The sequence below is a fragment of the Polypterus senegalus genome, chromosome 10 (assembly GCF_016835505.1).
Source record: "Polypterus senegalus isolate Bchr_013 chromosome 10, ASM1683550v1, whole genome shotgun sequence".
Classification (NCBI taxonomy): Eukaryota; Metazoa; Chordata; class Cladistia; order Polypteriformes; family Polypteridae; genus Polypterus; species Polypterus senegalus.
The window spans coordinates 138,512,880-138,530,561 of NC_053163.1; the positions used below are offsets into that span (position 1 = coordinate 138,512,880).

Sequence of the window (17,682 nt, forward strand, 5' to 3'; positions counted from 1 at the left end):
TTTCAGGAACCAGGGACTCTTCAGAAACTACTGCCGCATTCCCACCGCAGGAGTACGGGCCATTTGTAGTTAATGGTACTTTTATTTTAGCGTCCTACTCCAGGGTGTGTACTTTTCGTTCAACCAGGAACTATTGTGGGTGGGGCTCAGGCAATGAGTTGTGCTGATTGGTTGACCACAAGCACTGGCGCCATCTTACAAAGCTGTTAGCAGTTTGGACTTTGGAGAGTTTTAGGTGAAATTGGAGCACCACACTTTACATCATAGCTGCCTCCCTGGTGCATTGCGCCATGCACCGCATCAAAACAATAATTTCCTGTGTGAACTCGTGATCACTTCAGAGCAATTAGGCAGGAGGGCCCCCTGTGAACTCACAAACACACTGCACCATAATTACATTATCCTTTGATCACCTTTATTTTCTTTCATACACAGCACACAAAAGTGGCCATAGACTACAGGTGGACCAGAGCCCACATCAAACAGGAACTCAATGGGGAAACACCTCTAGTTAAAAACTTTCATCATTTACATCCATTTTGTTTGGCACAATAGTAGCTTTTGTGAAGAGTGGCGTCACGAGTCCAGTGGGGCCACAGCTGAAGTGCAGCACGAGCTGAACAGGGTCCAAGAAGCAACAGCTCTACTCCAAAGTCCTCGTGTACTGCAGTGCTTCTCACCCTGTCATGGAGAATAATCCCAGCAACCCTGAGCAGGAACCTCATTTCAGCAGCTTCTACTTGAGATCTCAATCTTTCAGTCGATAAGCAGAGCTCAGGACCATAGGTCAGGTCAGGTTGGGTAGCATGCACTGGTACAGTATGTTGCCGCACCCACCACACAACAATACAGCTCGGGATCCTGATTGGCAACCCCCTTGGCAGACACAAGGTCCAGTCCCACCCTCTGGAAATGACCCTCTATCTGTTGCAGCCAGGTGTTACATGGCTTGACCTGGTCCAGCCGCTCGGGTCCTCAACAATGAGGATGCTATGAGCTGGATCACCCTTGGGGATTTGCACCATATGGCTGTAGTGCCATAGCATATAGCAAGACAGGAAGCACCAGGACTCTAAAGACTTGATACTTTGTCCTTTTGTAGAGATATCAGGAGCGCCACACTCCCCTTTGCAACAGCCTAACATGACATAAATTGGCTTCTGAAATAATTTCATTCAACACAAAGACAAGCTAGCTGGACCCAAAGATTCTCTGAAGAGACACAGTACCAAAGGAGTCCAGTCTTAGTCTCATGTCACTGGATAGTGTCCATGTCTCTCAACCATATAGCAAGACAGGACCATAGGGGACTGTTAAATGGACAGCTTTATCCACAGACTGAGATCTTGCTTCAGCACTATAGTCCGGTACAAAGTCTACAATACTGGTGCTGCTGAACCAATATGTTGGTCGATGAGTGGAGCCAGCCAGTCGAGATAGCATTAAGCATGTAGTTAGAATTTCCCTTGAGTGTATAAGGAGTTCCTCTGAGTTATTAGGGGGATCTGGATAAGGATTGGGCCTAAACAGTTTAGCTTGGAATGATGCCATTGTGACCTTCATTAGAATAAGTAAGTGACAGTGAAAGGAGCATGATCTTTTATTCAGCAGCCATACCACATGCACTTCAAGAGAGGTCATCCTCCTGAAGCTAAGCATGTTCAGGCCCAGCCAGTACTTAGATGGGAGACCCCTTAAGAAAAAGCTTGGGTTGCTACTGGATGAGGTGTTGGTGAGGCCAGCAGGGGGCGCCTAGCTTACCCTGTGGTCTGAATGTGGATCCAAATGCTCCAATGCAGTGACAGGGACACAGTGCTGTAAAAATGGTGCCATCCTTCATATGACACATAAATTGGAGGTCATAACTCTCTGTAATCTTTAAAGATTTCTGGGCATCCTTCATAAAGAGTAGGGTGAATCCTGATGTTCTGACTAAATTGTCCACCTCAGCCTAGTCATTCTGTGCCCCTAATAATCTCCTGTCTCTAATTGGCTATCTTTCCCACCACTTCACCACCTAACAGCTCATGTGTACTGAGTGTGCTGGCACAAAAATGGCTGCCGTCACATCATCCAAGTGGACGCTACACATTAGTGGTGGCTGAAGCGGCTCCTCCTCACTCACTGAAGTGCTTTGAGCAGTTTGAAAAGTGCTACATAAATGTAATGAATTATTATTATTTTAAGCTTGCCTTCTGGAGTATTAATGACTAGTATATCACATGCACATGTAACAGGGGTAAGGGGCACATCAGATGAACCGATTTGTGTTTTCTATCAAATCAAATGGAGTTGTATGGAGAGGCAAGCAATGTGTTCATGCTGGTCAGACCTGAAATTTAAAATGTCACTGTCCTCTGTAGACCTGACCAATCAACAATGTGAACTCGAATCTGCAATCAGGTTTATTGGTGAACATCAAAGAAGCTGCAGGTGTTGTGTGCAGTCTACCACAAAAATAGCAACAATAAATACGGTGTCTATAAAAAAGTATTCACTCCCTTAGAAATTTTCACATGCTTTGTCGCGTGACATTGAATCACAGTGGATTTAATTTGAAGTTTTTTTGACATTGATCAACAGAGTAAGACCCTTAACTGTCAAAATGAAAATGAGATCTCTGCCAAGTGGTCTAAAGTAATTCCAATTATAATATGAATTATCGTAAGTATTCACTGTCATTACAATGACAGCCCTAAATCCACATGAGTGCAGCTAATTGCCTTTAGAAGTCCCTTCAATAACTCAATGGAGGTCACCTGTCTGGGGTTTCATTGATTGCAGTATAAATATCCCTGTATGTTGAAGAACCAACTTCTGGTGAGTCAGTATGGTGGACTAACCTACACAATGAGGAATACAACAAGGAAGTTCACGAAAAGGGGATTGAAAAGCACAAGTTAGGGGACAGAGACAAATCACGGAATATCCAGTTGAATCCATCATAAAGAAATGGGAAGACTGTGGCACAGATGGAAATCTGCAAGAGCAGGACGTTCACAAAAACCAAGTGATCTTGCAAGAAGAAGAGGAATTAAGGAGGCCACCAAGAGGACTGCGAGAACTCTAAAGGAGTTACAAGCTACAGCGGATCTGAGTGAAGAGACGGTGTAGACAACAACTGTTGTCTGAGGGCTTCACAAGTCAAAGGTTCATGTGCAAAGAGAATAAAAATTACCGTACATCTCAGCTAAAGTTTACTTTTTTGACCGTCAGGCTAAACACCACGTCACATTACAACATTCTCAAAAACACACCACCCTGACTGTGAAGCATGGCGGTGGCAGCATCATGCTGCTCTGCAGGAGGCCCAGGGAGGCTCGTGAGAGTAAAATGAATGGAGCAACATACGATGAAATCCTGGAGGAAAACCTGATGAAGTTTGCTAGGACCTCAGAAGAAGATTTGTTTTCAGCAATACAACGACCTGAAGCATTAATCCAAAACTACACAGGAATGGCCTCAAAATAACATTGTGAATGTCTTGGAGTGGCCGAGTCAGAGTCCACATCTCAGTCCAAGTTGGATTTTGTGACTCGACTTGTCAAAGGCTGTCCACTCAAAATCGACGTGACACCTGACAGAGATTGAACAGTTTTGGAAAGAAAAAAGGAGAAAAATGGCATTGTGGAGATGTGCAAAGTTGATAGAGAAAGAGAGAGACCTGAGCACAGACTGAAGGTTATCAGGACTGACAAATATTCATCAACTACCGTATATACTCACGTATAAGTCAGGTCTTGAAACCTGAAAAATCAATCATAAAATCAGACCCCGACTTATAGGCTCGTTCAAAAATGTGACACTTAAATTTTTTATTTTTTTACATCTTCTTGCCTCCTCAAATTGCATCAGTTTTTAAGACACATCAAACATGTTGCAGCAGCGCAGTTACCAATTTCTTTCACCACTTCAACAACTTTTAACTTAAAACCAGCTTCAAATTTTCTTCTGATTGAATGCTCCATCGTAGATAAGGGATGCTCTTATGATAAAAGTGTATGAGGGTGTGAGATACAAAAAACACAGATCAGTGCAAACGTCCCTTGGGAATAGTTCTGGTATTACCGTGTGGTCACGCAGGCACAATACATAGAATAAAAAGGCCGCGTGCGCCATGGTTACTCTCTCAGGCGGGCGTTAGCACATTATAATCTCTTGAATCAATAACGTGAGTTTTCCGCATTCGACTTATACAGCAGACATTATAAAATACAGGAAATTATACGGTAAAATCAAGTCCCGACTTATCTGCGGGAGAACTTATCTGCAAGTATATACGGTAAATACTGACTTGATGAGGGTCAATACTTAAGCGGCTGAAGTATTTTGCGTTTTATATTAGTAATTAATTTAGATCACTTTCACATTAAAGAGTCTTTTTCTGTTGATCTGTCAAAAAAAAACCCAACTAACTCCAGTGTGATTCGGTGTTTATACAACAACAAAAAAAAAAACTTCCAAGGGAGTGAACCCTTTTCAAAGGCACCTGTGACCTGTAGGTGGCACCACTGAACCCCATAGTCCTAAACACAACATCCTCATCACACGTCCCGTGTTTGAATAATAATTTATTTTAGCAAATGCCTTCACACAGGTTATTCTCAAGCACACGCACAATTCCTTCTTCTTCCTGTCCTTCCACCCGTCCCGATTCTGACTTTAGGTAGAATGCCCAGAGGGGACTTGGTGGTCTCATGGTCTGGAATCCCTACAGATTTAATTTTTTTCTCCAGCTGTCTGGAGTTTTTTTTTTTCTGTGCCCCCTGGCCATTGCACCTTACTCTTATTCGACGTTAATTAATGTTGATTTATTTTGTTTTTCTTATTGAGTCTTTTATTTTTCTATTCTTTATGTAAAGCACTTTGAGCTACTGTTTGTATGAAAATGTGCTATAGAAATAAATGTTTGTTGTTGTTTGTTGACTCCCCAAATGGATGTGACGTGACATATATTATACAAGACCCCAGAGTACGTCCAGTGACCGAGCGTAGCCCAAGGGATGCCCCCCCAAACTAGAGAGACCAAGGAACCCCGATGGGGTTTCTCTTTGAGACTACAGGTCCAATGGTAGCCTGGGGGTGTCCAAATTAGGAGTTGACCGGAGAAGCTCTGCCACCCCCTGTGTTGGAAGATAAACTGTTACAGTCCATCCACTGCACGCCAATTGCCCTGACTGGGATACCATCCATTAGCCATCCCAGCCAAGTTGCTTCTTCCGTTGTACTGTCCATCCATTATGGCCTCCTGGCCAGGTAAGGCAACACTCTCCATCCCAGCTGGCGATGCCAGTCCTTCCGTGTCGGCACTCACACATCATATCACACTCTCAGATCCACTTATTCCAAATTAATCGCATCAGTCACAAGGCAGGAAGTAGTCCTGGACAGGGGAATCAGCTCTCCTGACTGGTGTTACTACTTAAAAAGACAATTCTATCCTTGCTCTTCAAGCTTAGAACCATGTGGTACCCCCCACCATCTGACTTGCCTGTTTTTGTTCTTAATACTACACTACTTGACTGAACATCCATCTATCCATTGATTTTCCAAACCCACATGTCCTAAGTGGCATTGCAGGGAAGCTGAAGCCTGTCCCTGCAAGCATTCGTCACCGGACTAAACATATAAAAGCAAATGTAACAACTTTCAAGAAACGTAGCTGAAGCAGAAACCTTCACAACCTTTAAGACGTATCTGGGTGTGACATGTTGGGAAATTTCGGCTATCAGCTTAACAAACGAGCCCAAAGGACTGAATGGTCTCCTCTCGTTGGTCACATTTCTTATGTATGTTCTCACAGATTCTGTGAGAAGCAGGTCCAACCTCCAGTTCCCTGTCTGGACACACAGACTAACCTATAGCACTGTCAGCCTGTCCCATGGTACCCAAACCCTAAATTTCATCCTGATTGCATTGCACCCTCCTCAAGGTGACTGTGACATGGAGTTGCAATGTGGCGAGCCTGAAGGCAAGAAGCTAACAAAAATGGATTTGTAAACCAGGGGTTTGTTTTTTGAGCGGAATGCCAAACCTCCATTTCACTGCAGTCTACTCTTCTTCTAGTCTGCTTTAAAAATGAAGGAGGAGGACAGGGCAGGAGACTTTGACATTATAAGATATAAACCAGTCACCTAAAAACCCAAAAAAACAGAACGAGAAGCGGGAAGATACGATGAAGACTTAAAGTGAGTGAAAGTGAAGACTGAGTGAAAGAGGGACAAAGGGAGAAACAAAGAAAAGGGGTGGTGGGGGCGGGCGGCGATGTGGAGAGGAGTCAGTGATCGATGAGTAATGTGAGCTGTGCCAGGGAGATAAGTGCAGGCAAATGTATTATTGATGACACTGCTGAAAATCATAGAGGCCGAGGTTTGGAGTGTGTGTGTGTGTGTGTGTGTGTGTGTGTGTGTTAGGGGGGCTGGGTACTGAGGTGTTGAGGGCTGTAAAGATCAATCTGAACGTATAAGAAAACAGAAAAATAAAGAATCATAGCCCTGGGGTTGCAGTGTAGCTGATGCTGAAAGATGCTGGTGTTGTGTGGGGGGGGTGTGTGTCGGGGGTGTATCTCCCACACTGCAGTTGCTTCAGCACCCCCCATCACCTCCACTGGCTTATGGAAGAAAACTGAGGAAGCTAACGCAAATAACTGATAAATTAATTCCCTTTATTACTCAAAAAGATGAACCATGCACCAACTGCTTCTGTTTAAAAGAGGAGCTTGGTCAGGGATATTCTCTTCTGAGTTGGAGATGACGCTTGACGCTTTGAAAATCCAAAAATCAAAGAGTGGGGCAGCAGTAGGCTGGAATTGCGGACGATGATGATTGTGGGCCTTTCTCGATATAAGAGGTGGGCCTGTAACCTTTCATTTTCATTTGCTCTGATGAGCTTTTAGGTGGCTTTTAAGGTCCACTTATGACTGAAGCTGCCTTGGGCACTTTAGGTGGACAGAACTTTGTTTGTCTCCAGGGGGAAACTTGGCTTTTTACAGAAGCTCTTTAAATAAGTACATAAATATACGCAACACTATAGTCTGAACACACACCAGAATGACTAAAAAGAAAGAAAACTTCTGACTTTGCAATTCAAGTCACAGTAAGCTTACAGGTTGTTGCAGCTGGTATAAAGGTGCCCCCGTAGTGTTTCTTGACACGCTTGTGCTGAATGATTTGTTGGTTGAAAGTCCTTAGTGTTGGTGTGTCAGAGAGAGGTGTGACCCGACATTTGTGCGATAGACATATGAGCGCCGACAAAATAGTGCCGATTATAACGTGGCGTCAAAATCGCGAAAGTTTCATTAAATATGAATTAATAGTTTAAAGCATATATAATGTTTATTTTAGAAGTCAATATTATGCACGCAGATAGTCCTTAAGATCACGCCCTGCATATGTAGGAAGAATTGCAGCAAGACGTCTTGATAGTTGAGCGTATTTAGACTTGCTGGCTGCCTGACTGCTGGTAATTCCACTTTGTATACGACGCGTTATGCCCACCCTCGACTGAGTTATTTGTTCGCAGCATGCCATCAGCAGTTATAACAGTTATAACCTAGCAGATAATGTGTACATAATGCGCACGTACACGTTCCACTCTCTTGGCCTCTCTCGCGATTTTATTGTGGCGATTTTGTCGGCGTGCATTTGTCAAAAAACAGTTAGCGGCTTTGTCGGCGCTCATTTGTCTGTCGCGGTTTTGTCGGGGCTCATAAGAGGATGTGCAGCATCATTCATGATGAAACACTCAGCTTTGTTTTCATTCTCTCCTCCATTTCTCCCCACAGAGGGTCTTGAGTGTGTCTTATAACTGAACTTGCCCTTGATGGTTATGTGGGCCTCCCTTGAAGTCACGTTACCAGCCCAGCACACCACACTGGCCATCACAGAGTTGTAGAGGATGTGAAGGATGTCACAACTCACATTAAAAGAACGCAGTATTCTACAGGAAAAGAGCCTGCTGTGACCTTTCTTATATAGTTCCTCTGTGTTCCTGGACCAGTCCAACCTGTCATTGATGTGGACCCTGAAGTCCAGGCATAGGGGATGCCCCCATATGGTGTATCAGTGGTTGATTGGAAGGCACTGTAGAATGCAGGGTGATGTGGCTTATGGGCAGTGCCACACACTAGGTGCCATGAGAGGACCAAAGCCTCAGCATGTAAAGGTGGTTTCATCAGCATGCAACAGAATTGCACATACCAGCAGGACTAGTGGCCAACCGTGCTAAAGATGGCATGAGGATCGGCAGTACAGGGTCATGAGGCTAAGGTCATAATTGCCACATATGGATTTCTGCCCTGTCAATTTACCGCTGACTTTTGGACAGCACAGATATTCTTCATTCATTTCTTATGAGCTTTCTGAAACCAGACAAGGGGATGGCATCTTGGAAGAAGCGAGGTGGCAGCGCCAGTTATTAATTATTCACTTATTTATTTTCAGCAGGGCCAAATGGATCAAGTTTTTCTAAAAAAATAAATAAATAAAAACTGGAGAGAAATTAAAGATGTGGGGCAGAGTTACCTCTTTGATAAGTAATCCTTAGGCCTCCAGGATTGGGGTGGGAGAGGAGATCTTTGTTTTTTAGGAGGTTTTAAAGTTGAGACTGGCATACTTCCAGTCCAAGAGGTCATGTCAATGTTAAAGTCCTTATTTAATTTCAAAATATTAGTGAAAGTAGGTGGGTGGTGGGATGGGGCTCAGTTGTCCTCGTGTGTAGGCCAGAGGGGAGTTTGATTTCTTGTTTTACTTGTTTCCATGCAGAGAGGCCATTAATAGGCTGTATGAAGCTGTGCCAGGGGTGAAGGGCGCATGGAAGAAAAAGGTACGTTGCTGCCTTGGGGGAGTGGAGGGAACTTTTATAACCCTTTCTTCATAAAAGTATACAGCAAGATTTTGTGATCTACAATTTGACTGGTCGTGATGTACCCAGTAGGGGAAGAGGCCTTTAGAGGGTTGACATATTTGAAAATCTAACTGGACAACATTGACATATTTGGTTTTATTGTTTCCCTCCTGCCTCCCTCCAACTCTGAAAAGCATCGGTGCCCCCGACTTTCTGCTATATCATAATGTCATTAAGTCATAAATCAGGACAGCACTGATATATTAGGTGCAGTGTCCCCACCTCAATTAGGACCCTTAGTTTTCACTTATACATAAAGACGTAAACCAGTTAGATGTACTGTATATGCCATTATGTGCTTATGTATGAAGTCCTAAAAGTGAACTCCAATCATTGGCATCAGGACTACACGGATTCTTCCCCCAATTTTTATGCTGTTTGTGCTAAACTGAAAGGGTCAGCGCGGTAAAGATGGGACAACACTTACTTCATAAATGGTAAACGGTGTAGTCGTTGATTCACCGACTACTGGTATTGTTTGGTGGCCTCTGATCAGAGATGTATGCCCCCGGATGGCATGAAGGTCTGATGAGTGCAGATGAGTCCTGCTAAATTGTCATTGGGCTGGCTTGTGGGAGGATGTCACCATAGCACATATTTGTTTGTGCAATATCAGGTATAACAAACCCAGAAATGATATTAGAAAAAACAAAAGCATGTGATTTGTCATGAAATATTGGGGTAGCCACATTGGATGAACAGGAGCTTTTTTCCAATTCACTTCAATTGTGCTAACACTTATCTACGTTTGCCAACACTAGGCTGCCAACAAAACCCTTCAGTCCATCATGGGCAGAAGTAATCTTCGCTTTGCTGGGATGAGCATTGTGGTGAACATTTCCGTGGAGGGAGTTAGGCTCATGATGCCAACAACACGACAGGTAAGACCCTTGATGTGCTCATGGGGCAGTTTTCAGTCATTACTGATTTAGATAGTACCCGTTTTTATAAACCCCCTGACATCTACTGCTACACTGTTGTTTCTTTGTCAAATTGTCAAAAAAGTTTTTTGGATTCTTTTTTACTGTATGAGCTCCCATCTGTGAGTGGACTGTCGGTATTGCCAGCAAGGCCAGCTGAGGCAGCACCGGAGGTCATAGCAGGGCTGGAATTAGTCACCTACTCCGTTCTCCATGGTCACCAGGACTTTAACATTCTCTGTGTCTTATTTTCTCTCCCTTGCTCCAGATTATTGCCAACCATCCCATGCAGTCCATCTCGTTTGCTTCTGGAGGTGACACGGTAAGACGGAGGAGCAGAAGCCATACCCCTAAGTGTTGCTGTCTTACTTTAATTGTGCCTCACGTCTGATGTATTTTACTTTGTCTCCTGCAGGACACACCTGACTATGTGGCGTATGTGGCTAAGGACCCAGTCAATGAAAGAGGTGAGTTCTCTATTATGCTGAAATTATTACTGCCATCTTGTTTGGGCATCCTAGAAAACTTGGTTACTTTTTTTAAACTGCTACATTTCCATCAAACTTGTGGTTGTTGCTCAAGAGATGAGTATCCTGGAGTTGCTAAATGTGAAAAGTTCTGGGTTTTCAAAGATTTAATAAAGATGGTCTGTACCCAAGGAAAACCATCTCCAAATACTCCAAATGTGATCATTACACAAATACATAACATCCCACAGTCTCCTAATATAAGCATGAAACATTCATGAGACCATCATCAAACTGACAGATATTCTAGAATTCTGTTATTAAATCCATTTACCAAGTGCTGGTTCTCGCAAAGCCCTTATTCATGTTGATTACTTCTAAACCGCATCTTTTCTCAATAGCTAGCTTTCTCAGGATTTCCAAATGTCACCATTTGCCAACTGAGAGGCATCGGAGAATTCTTAAATAAATCCACCACAAGTGTTGGCAGTCCCATAGACTGATTACACAAATGTCACCTACCCCAAAGCTTTCAATTTCCATAATTGCTGACCATCTCCAGGGCTCTCAAATGATATCTTCCCCCCAATTAGATGGATATCCCAGAACTGCCTCATAAATTCACTGCCCTGATGCCCCCTGTCCCACAGACCTTAACTGTGGTGATTATTCAAGTGTTACCCACCCTTAAGCACTCACTGCTGGTTTTCTCCAGCTCTGTTTATAGCTTAGTTTCGGTGCCAATACTTTGAGATGTCACCATTAATTGAGTGTTGAATTCTTGAGCTTCCTTTTATGGCAGCCACCAAATTTCTGACTTTTGACTCAAAGCCCCTACATCACTTGCTGACTGCTGTAGAGCTCCGCCATGCAGGTGGCTGTGCTGGACCTCGTGACTAAAGCAGCCAACTAATCTTGCACCTTTCTTTTAGCCTGCCACATTCTGGAATGCTATGATGGACTGGCCCAGAGCATCATAAGCACAATCGGACAAGCCTTTGAGCTGCAGTTCAAGCAGTACATGCATAGTCCACCCAAAGTCATCAATTTCCTTGACCGGTGAGTCTTTCACTGCTTATCTTCTGGCCTACTTGATTTTCTTTACTGTTTGCTTATGCTGGAACTGATCAGAACTTGGATTAGAAGGACATCAGAATGCCACTTCACCTGCTGGGCTGGCACCAGAGCTATGACTAAATAATTTCCAACAGGATTTTGATTTCGGGTCTCCCAACAGCAGCGTGGAAGTGGTATCCCACCCACTCTGGTGGTCATATATTGGATCTGATCTGCACTTCTGGACTATCTGTTGCCAATATTTACAGCACTGATTTGGGACTCTCTGACCATAAAGCAGTATTTTTTACTGTCTCACTGCCTTTACCTCCTCTTACCTGTAAACGACAAATTTCTTACAGAAACCTTAAAAATATCTGTCCCTCTATCCTTTCTGGATCCATTTCTGATCTTTTACTGTCTGCACCTATTCCGTCAACACTAGATAATCTCGTTGACCACTATAACTCAGCCCTTCATTCAGCATTAGATAAAACAGCTCCTTTAAAACATAAAGAGGTTTCTTTAAACGTTCAGCTCCTTGGTATAACTCAGAATTGCGATCTATGAAAGCAGCTGGCGACGCCTTGAGAGAATGTCACGTAAGACTGGCCTCACTGTGCACATCCAGGCTTTCTCTGACCACCAAAGAGCTTACAGAGAAGCACTAACTGCTGCTAAGAACACCCACTATGGCAGAATAATAGAAAGTGGCCACGATAACCCAAGGGTTTTGTTTTCTGTAGTTAATAAACTACTCGAACCTGCATCTGGCCCAACTACCTCTTCTACTGAAGTCTGTGAGGATTTCCTCCACTTTTTCCGTAACAAAATTAAAGATCTAAATAATTCAACTAACGTAAATACATCATCTGTTTATATCTCTCCCTGTTTTCCCACTCCATCCAGCTCCTTCTCTAAGTTCTCACCAGCCACACCTGCTTTGTTAATGACCTGCTTTGTAAGATGAGGCCAACTACTTGTATACTGGACCCCATCCCCAGCACACTACTTAAATCCTGCCTTCATGCCATAATCCCGACTGTTACAACAATAATAAACTCATCCCTTGACACTGGCTCTGTGCGCTCACTTTTAAAATCGCTTCTGTAACCCCAATGTTAAAAAAGTCTGGTCTTGATGCTGACAATCTTAACAATTTCCGCCTATTTCCCACTTACCTTTCCTGTCAAAAGCTCTTGAGCGTGTTGTAGCTTCCCAGCTCACCAATTACTTATCGTCTAATAATTTGATGGAACCCTTTCAGTCTGGTTTCAGGGTGCAGCACAGCTGTGAAACTGCTCTGCTACGGGTAACCAATGATCTGCTTATGGCAGCAGACTCTGGACAAACCAGCATATTAATTCTGTTAGACCTCAGTGCAGCATTTGACACTGTCAGACATGACATTCTACTGTCTAGAATGGAGAACATGCTGGGTATCTCTGGCACTGCCCTCCAGTGGTTCAAGTCCTATCTGACTGATAGGCAAGAGTTTGTTAGTCTTGGTAACAGCAGATCCAGCTCAGCGCCAGTCACACAAGGAGTTCCTCAGGGCTCTGTCCTCGGCCCTCTTCTCTTCTGTATTTATATGCTCCCCCTTGGCCATATTATTCGTAGCTATGGACTGGGCTATCATTTTTATGCAGATGATACTCAACTCTACTTCAATGTTAAAAGTGGAACTTCATCAGAGCTTTCTCAGCTCACAACCTGCCTTAGTGAAATTAAAACCTGGATGGAGCAGAACTCTTTAAAATTAAACTGCAACAAAACTGAACTCCTGCAAATTGGGACTAAAATGCAGCTTAATAAAATGAGCTCCTTCCCAGTCCATCTTGGTGGTGATCTCATCAGACCTGCCTCTACTGCAAAGAATCTTGGTGTCATTTTGATTCCTCCCTTTCTTACTCCACCACATAAATCACATTAAGAAACTTTCCTACTTTCACCTCCGTAACATATCCGTGTTCGCTCCTTCCTTCCTTTTCTAATGCTGAGAAACTTGTCCATGCTTTTATCACATCCCGCATAGATTATTGTAACTCGCTGCTGGCAGGTGCCCTTCTAATCTTATATCACAGCTCCAGCTTATTCAAAACTCAGCTGCAAGAGTCCTTACTCGAACCAGCAGCAGCGAGCACATCACACCCATCCTGCTCCGTCTTCACTGGCTCCCTGTGTCTTACAGAATCGAATATAAAATCCTACTAATAACCTACAAAGCCTTAAATAACCTCGCCAAACTACATCAGTGACCTTCTCCATCACTATGTGCCTGCCCGTCCACTAAGGTCCTCTGATTCTGGCAATCTTGTTGTGCCCCACACTAATCTTCACTCCATGGGTGACAGGGCCTTCAGCTGTATAGCCCAGACTCTGGAATGACCTACGAAATTAATCAGGTCAGCTGACTCCATGAATTCTTTTAAAAACAACTTAAAACTCATCTGTTCAGGAAGGCTTTTAGCTCTATTTGACTTCATTCCCTTCTCTCAGTTTACCTCTCTGTCAAGATGCTCATGTAACCTGTGTGTGTGTGTGTGTGTGCAGACCATCAATTCTGTTGTCTGTTAGGCTTTCTCTGAATTTACTGTCTTAATCTTCTTATTTATTTATTTGCTTTGTACTATGCTATATACTGTATACCCTGCCGTTCTTTCTTATATTCTGTAAGTGCCTTGAGCATGGGAAAGGCGCTATATAAATAAAATGTATTATTATTATTATTATTATCCCTCTACATTCACAAATGTAGGGTTCATTTTTGTAACAATTAACATGGTTTATACATGTGTTTTGGTTCATTTGGTGTTTTCTTGAAGTTTATTGATTATTTTGATTTATTTTAATTAGGACAATTTTGCTCAGATTTTGCTTACGTGAAACATTTGGATGTCATTTGCAATCATCTCATCAGTTTTAAATATGGCAGCGGTTTTGTTGCGTATTATTCCTCAGTGGAGTTTCGTTTTGAACTTCCAACAACTTAGTGATAGTTCATTTTGATTCCAAGTAGACCCCAATGTCAGGTTTCATTTTCGGTTTTGAGTTTCTTTTCCTCTTCCACTTCTGATTCTTATTTTGCCCATTTACTGTATATACTCGTGTACAAGTCGGGTCTTGAAACCCAAAAAATCGATCATAAAATCAGACCCCGACTTATACACCTGTTCAAAAATATGACACTTAATTTTTTTTTCTTACATCTTCTTGCCTCCTCCAATCTCACACCAGTTTCTCAGACACATCGAATTTTGTTGCAGCAGCGCAGTTACCACTTTCTTTCGCCACTTCAATGACTTTTAATTGAAAACCAACTTCTTATTTTCTTCTGGTCGAACGTTCCATCATTGATAAGGGATGTTCTTACGATAAAGAAGTATGAGGGTGTGAGATACAAAAAAACACAAAACAGTGCAAACGTCACTTCGGAATAGTTTGGGTATTACCGTGTGGTCACGTAGGCGCAATACTTACAAAAAAAGGCCATGTGCCCCGTGGTTACTGTCTCAAGTGGATGTTAGCATATCATAATCTCTTGGACCAATAGCGTTTTCCACATTTGACTTCTACGGCCAACATTATAAAATGCCGGAAATTATACGGTAAAAATCAAGCCCCGACTTATCTGTGGGAGAACTTAAATGCGAGTATATACGGTAATTCTTTTAGCCAGCCTATTTGTTTGACTTTCTTGTTCTGACTTTGTTTGACCCTCACTATGATTCTTACACTTGTGTTAGCTTCTCCTGGTCATTGTTCCTTCTTACAATAATCCTCTGTGTTTCACAACACTTTTCTTCTGAATTAGGGGCATTACCACAGAAGAGTCAGCCTGGGGGGACGATGAAGACTCTTCTGAACATGACTACTATAACAGCATCCCTGGAAAGGAACCTCCGGTGGGGGGTCTGGTGGATTCAAGACTCAGGCAACCAGGACACCATCTTAACCATATGCTCAACCATGCCAGTAAGACTCCCCAGGTAAAGGTCACTATAAGAGAGACTGCAAAATTGCAGTGCTTAAAGTCTGCCATAGTGGCTACTATGATGCTAATTCTAATTTTGTTAATCGGTTTCTAGTTTGTTTTTGTTTGTGTTTTAACAAATCTGTGTCTTTATATGTTCTAATTCTGTAGTTAGCAATGAGTATTATCTATACCTGCATTTTCCTGAGAATCTAACATAGTGCTCTGCATCTGCTCTCAGTAAATGGAACTATGCAAAAACAAATTGTATTGTATTATATTGTATTTTCAAAAAATGGCAGGCCTCTTAACCACATGTACAACCAAGCCAGTAAGACTACCCAGGTTAAAGTCACTTTAAGGGGTGCCAAACAAACAAGGCTAAGGGAGAAGCCCTCAGAGCTTAGAGGCCAGGAAGCTACTTCCAAGTCCTTGACCTTACTCAGAGCCTACAGCAGGGCCCTAGGAGAACCTGGATGACAAGGGCCAGTGACTCTGTGGCCAGCGGCAAGCCTGGATGAGGAGGGCCATACAACTCTGTGGCCAGGACCAAACCACATCAGGGAGCCTGGAATACGAGGGCCGCTGACTCTATGGTCCAGATCCATACCGCAGTTCAAAGCCCACAAGGCCAAAAAGGAAGCTGGTGAGCCAACAAGCCAATAACTCTAAGAATAGGATCCACTATTTGTACTCAGATATGGCCCACACAATAATGGAATAAGGCCAAGAGAGAAGCCCTTGGAGCTGAAAGTCAAGGAAACTACTTCCCAGTCCTTAACCTTACTCAAAGCCTACAGGGCTCTATGGCAACCTGGATAATGAGGGTCAGTGACTCTGTAGCCAGGACCAAACCCCAGTGAGAAGCCCGGATGATGAGGGCCACATAAATTCATGGGCAGCACCAAATCCCATTGGGCAGCCTGGATGACGAGGGCTGGTGACTCCACGGCCAGACCCATACTGCAGCTGAAAGCCAATAAGGCCAAAGAAGAGGCTGGAGAAAGACAGCAAATAAGCCAATAACTCAAAGGACCCTATCCAGCGTCTGCAACCAGATATGGCCTATACAAACAGCTGCTGAGATTAAGGGGCGACGGCTCCAAGTTTGGAAGGACAGTGCCTTCTCCCTTCCCAAGGAATCTCCTGTGCATTCTGGAGTGACTTTGGGAACTGAGTTTTATCTCACTGACCTATCCCTAAGAAGAATGCCAATTCTTAACTCTGAGCTAATACCTAATCCTAACATCTTTTCAAATGTTGATAATATCTTGAGCTTTAAGGTTGATTTAGAAGGTCTAACTCTAAACCTAACCATAACCTTCCCTAATATTAAATTTGAGTTGATGTATAATCTTAACATCTCAGATGTTCACTTGGAAGAGAAACCTGTTTTTAGATTTAGGCAACAAAAGAAAGAACAGATACAAGATAAACAGGTGGAGCAATGGACATAAGTGATGACCAACAAGAAAGTAGAAGGGAGGTAGTAACAGAAAATAAATCTACTAGACATAAAATAAAACTTGCCAGAAAAATAAACATTAGGAACTATCCCTACCCCTACCCCTAACCCTAAAGAGCTCCTTAAAAGAATACTTCTCCCGAAAATATTTCTGCCTCTCCCCCTCATTCATTGGTAAAGAGTCCTGTCTTCAATTCAAAACCTCAATCCCATGTCAGTGCATTTCCTGTTTATGGTGTGCGCTGATTTCTCCGAAAGTATCTAACGATATTTTAACAAGAAGACATGCTTGTGTTTTGCATGTTTTGACCTTGACATGTGGATTTTACAACATGAGTAACGTGCTGTTGTAAAATATTGTCTTTTTTTCCCCATTCTGCAAAAGAAAACTTGAGATTCATAATTATTCCCGGCCTTTACTACAGTAACATATTAAAAAATGTACTTCTTGCTAAGTGTATTCCTTTATTTGTGCATCCTTGGGAACAGCCTTGATGGTGACCCAGTCGGATTATTGCACTAATAAGGTAAATAGACTACTCTATGTCACCATTAGCATTATAGCACCTTCTACTGGCAGTGTTTAACTACAGCAGCTTTATGGCCCCCTTAAAGGAATACTCTTAGCAAAAAGTACATTTCTTTAATATGTTACTGTAGTAATGGGGCGGAGTGGTGGCTTTGAGGCTGGTAATTGGAAGGTTGCCGGTTCGAATCCCATAAATGTCAAAAGTGACTCTACTTCATTGAGCCCTTGAGCAAGGCCCTTAACCTGCGATTGCTCCTTCCTAGGTATGACATTAATCTGCATCCAGCCCTCCACCATAAAAAACCTCCCAATGGTTCCATTCCATCTGAAGTAGTGTGGTGCTGAGGTGTCATCTGTCACACGGCTGC

General features: G+C 43.0%; 1 protein-coding gene and 1 long non-coding RNA gene across 12 annotated transcripts in view; one reads left to right on the forward strand and one right to left on the reverse strand.

Annotated features, from left to right (window-relative positions):
- Positions 1–17,682, forward strand: part of shc2 (SHC (Src homology 2 domain containing) transforming protein 2) — a 112,833-nt gene that overhangs the window by 66,724 nt on the left and 28,427 nt on the right. For all 10 annotated transcript variants that reach the window (XM_039766847.1, XM_039766839.1, XM_039766840.1 and 7 more), the window contains 6 exons: positions 8,763–8,823; positions 9,666–9,785; positions 10,093–10,146; positions 10,240–10,291; positions 11,224–11,350; positions 15,162–15,336. In XM_039766847.1, coding sequence (XP_039622781.1) covers positions 8,763–8,823; positions 9,666–9,785; positions 10,093–10,146; positions 10,240–10,291; positions 11,224–11,350; positions 15,162–15,336 — 589 coding nt within the window. The remainder of the gene's footprint in view (positions 1–8,762; positions 8,824–9,665; positions 9,786–10,092; positions 10,147–10,239; positions 10,292–11,223; positions 11,351–15,161; positions 15,337–17,682) is intronic.
- LOC120537708 overlaps positions 1–17,682 on the reverse strand; it is an 88,543-nt gene that overhangs the window by 23,815 nt on the left and 47,046 nt on the right. The gene's annotated exons all lie outside the window — the stretch shown is intronic.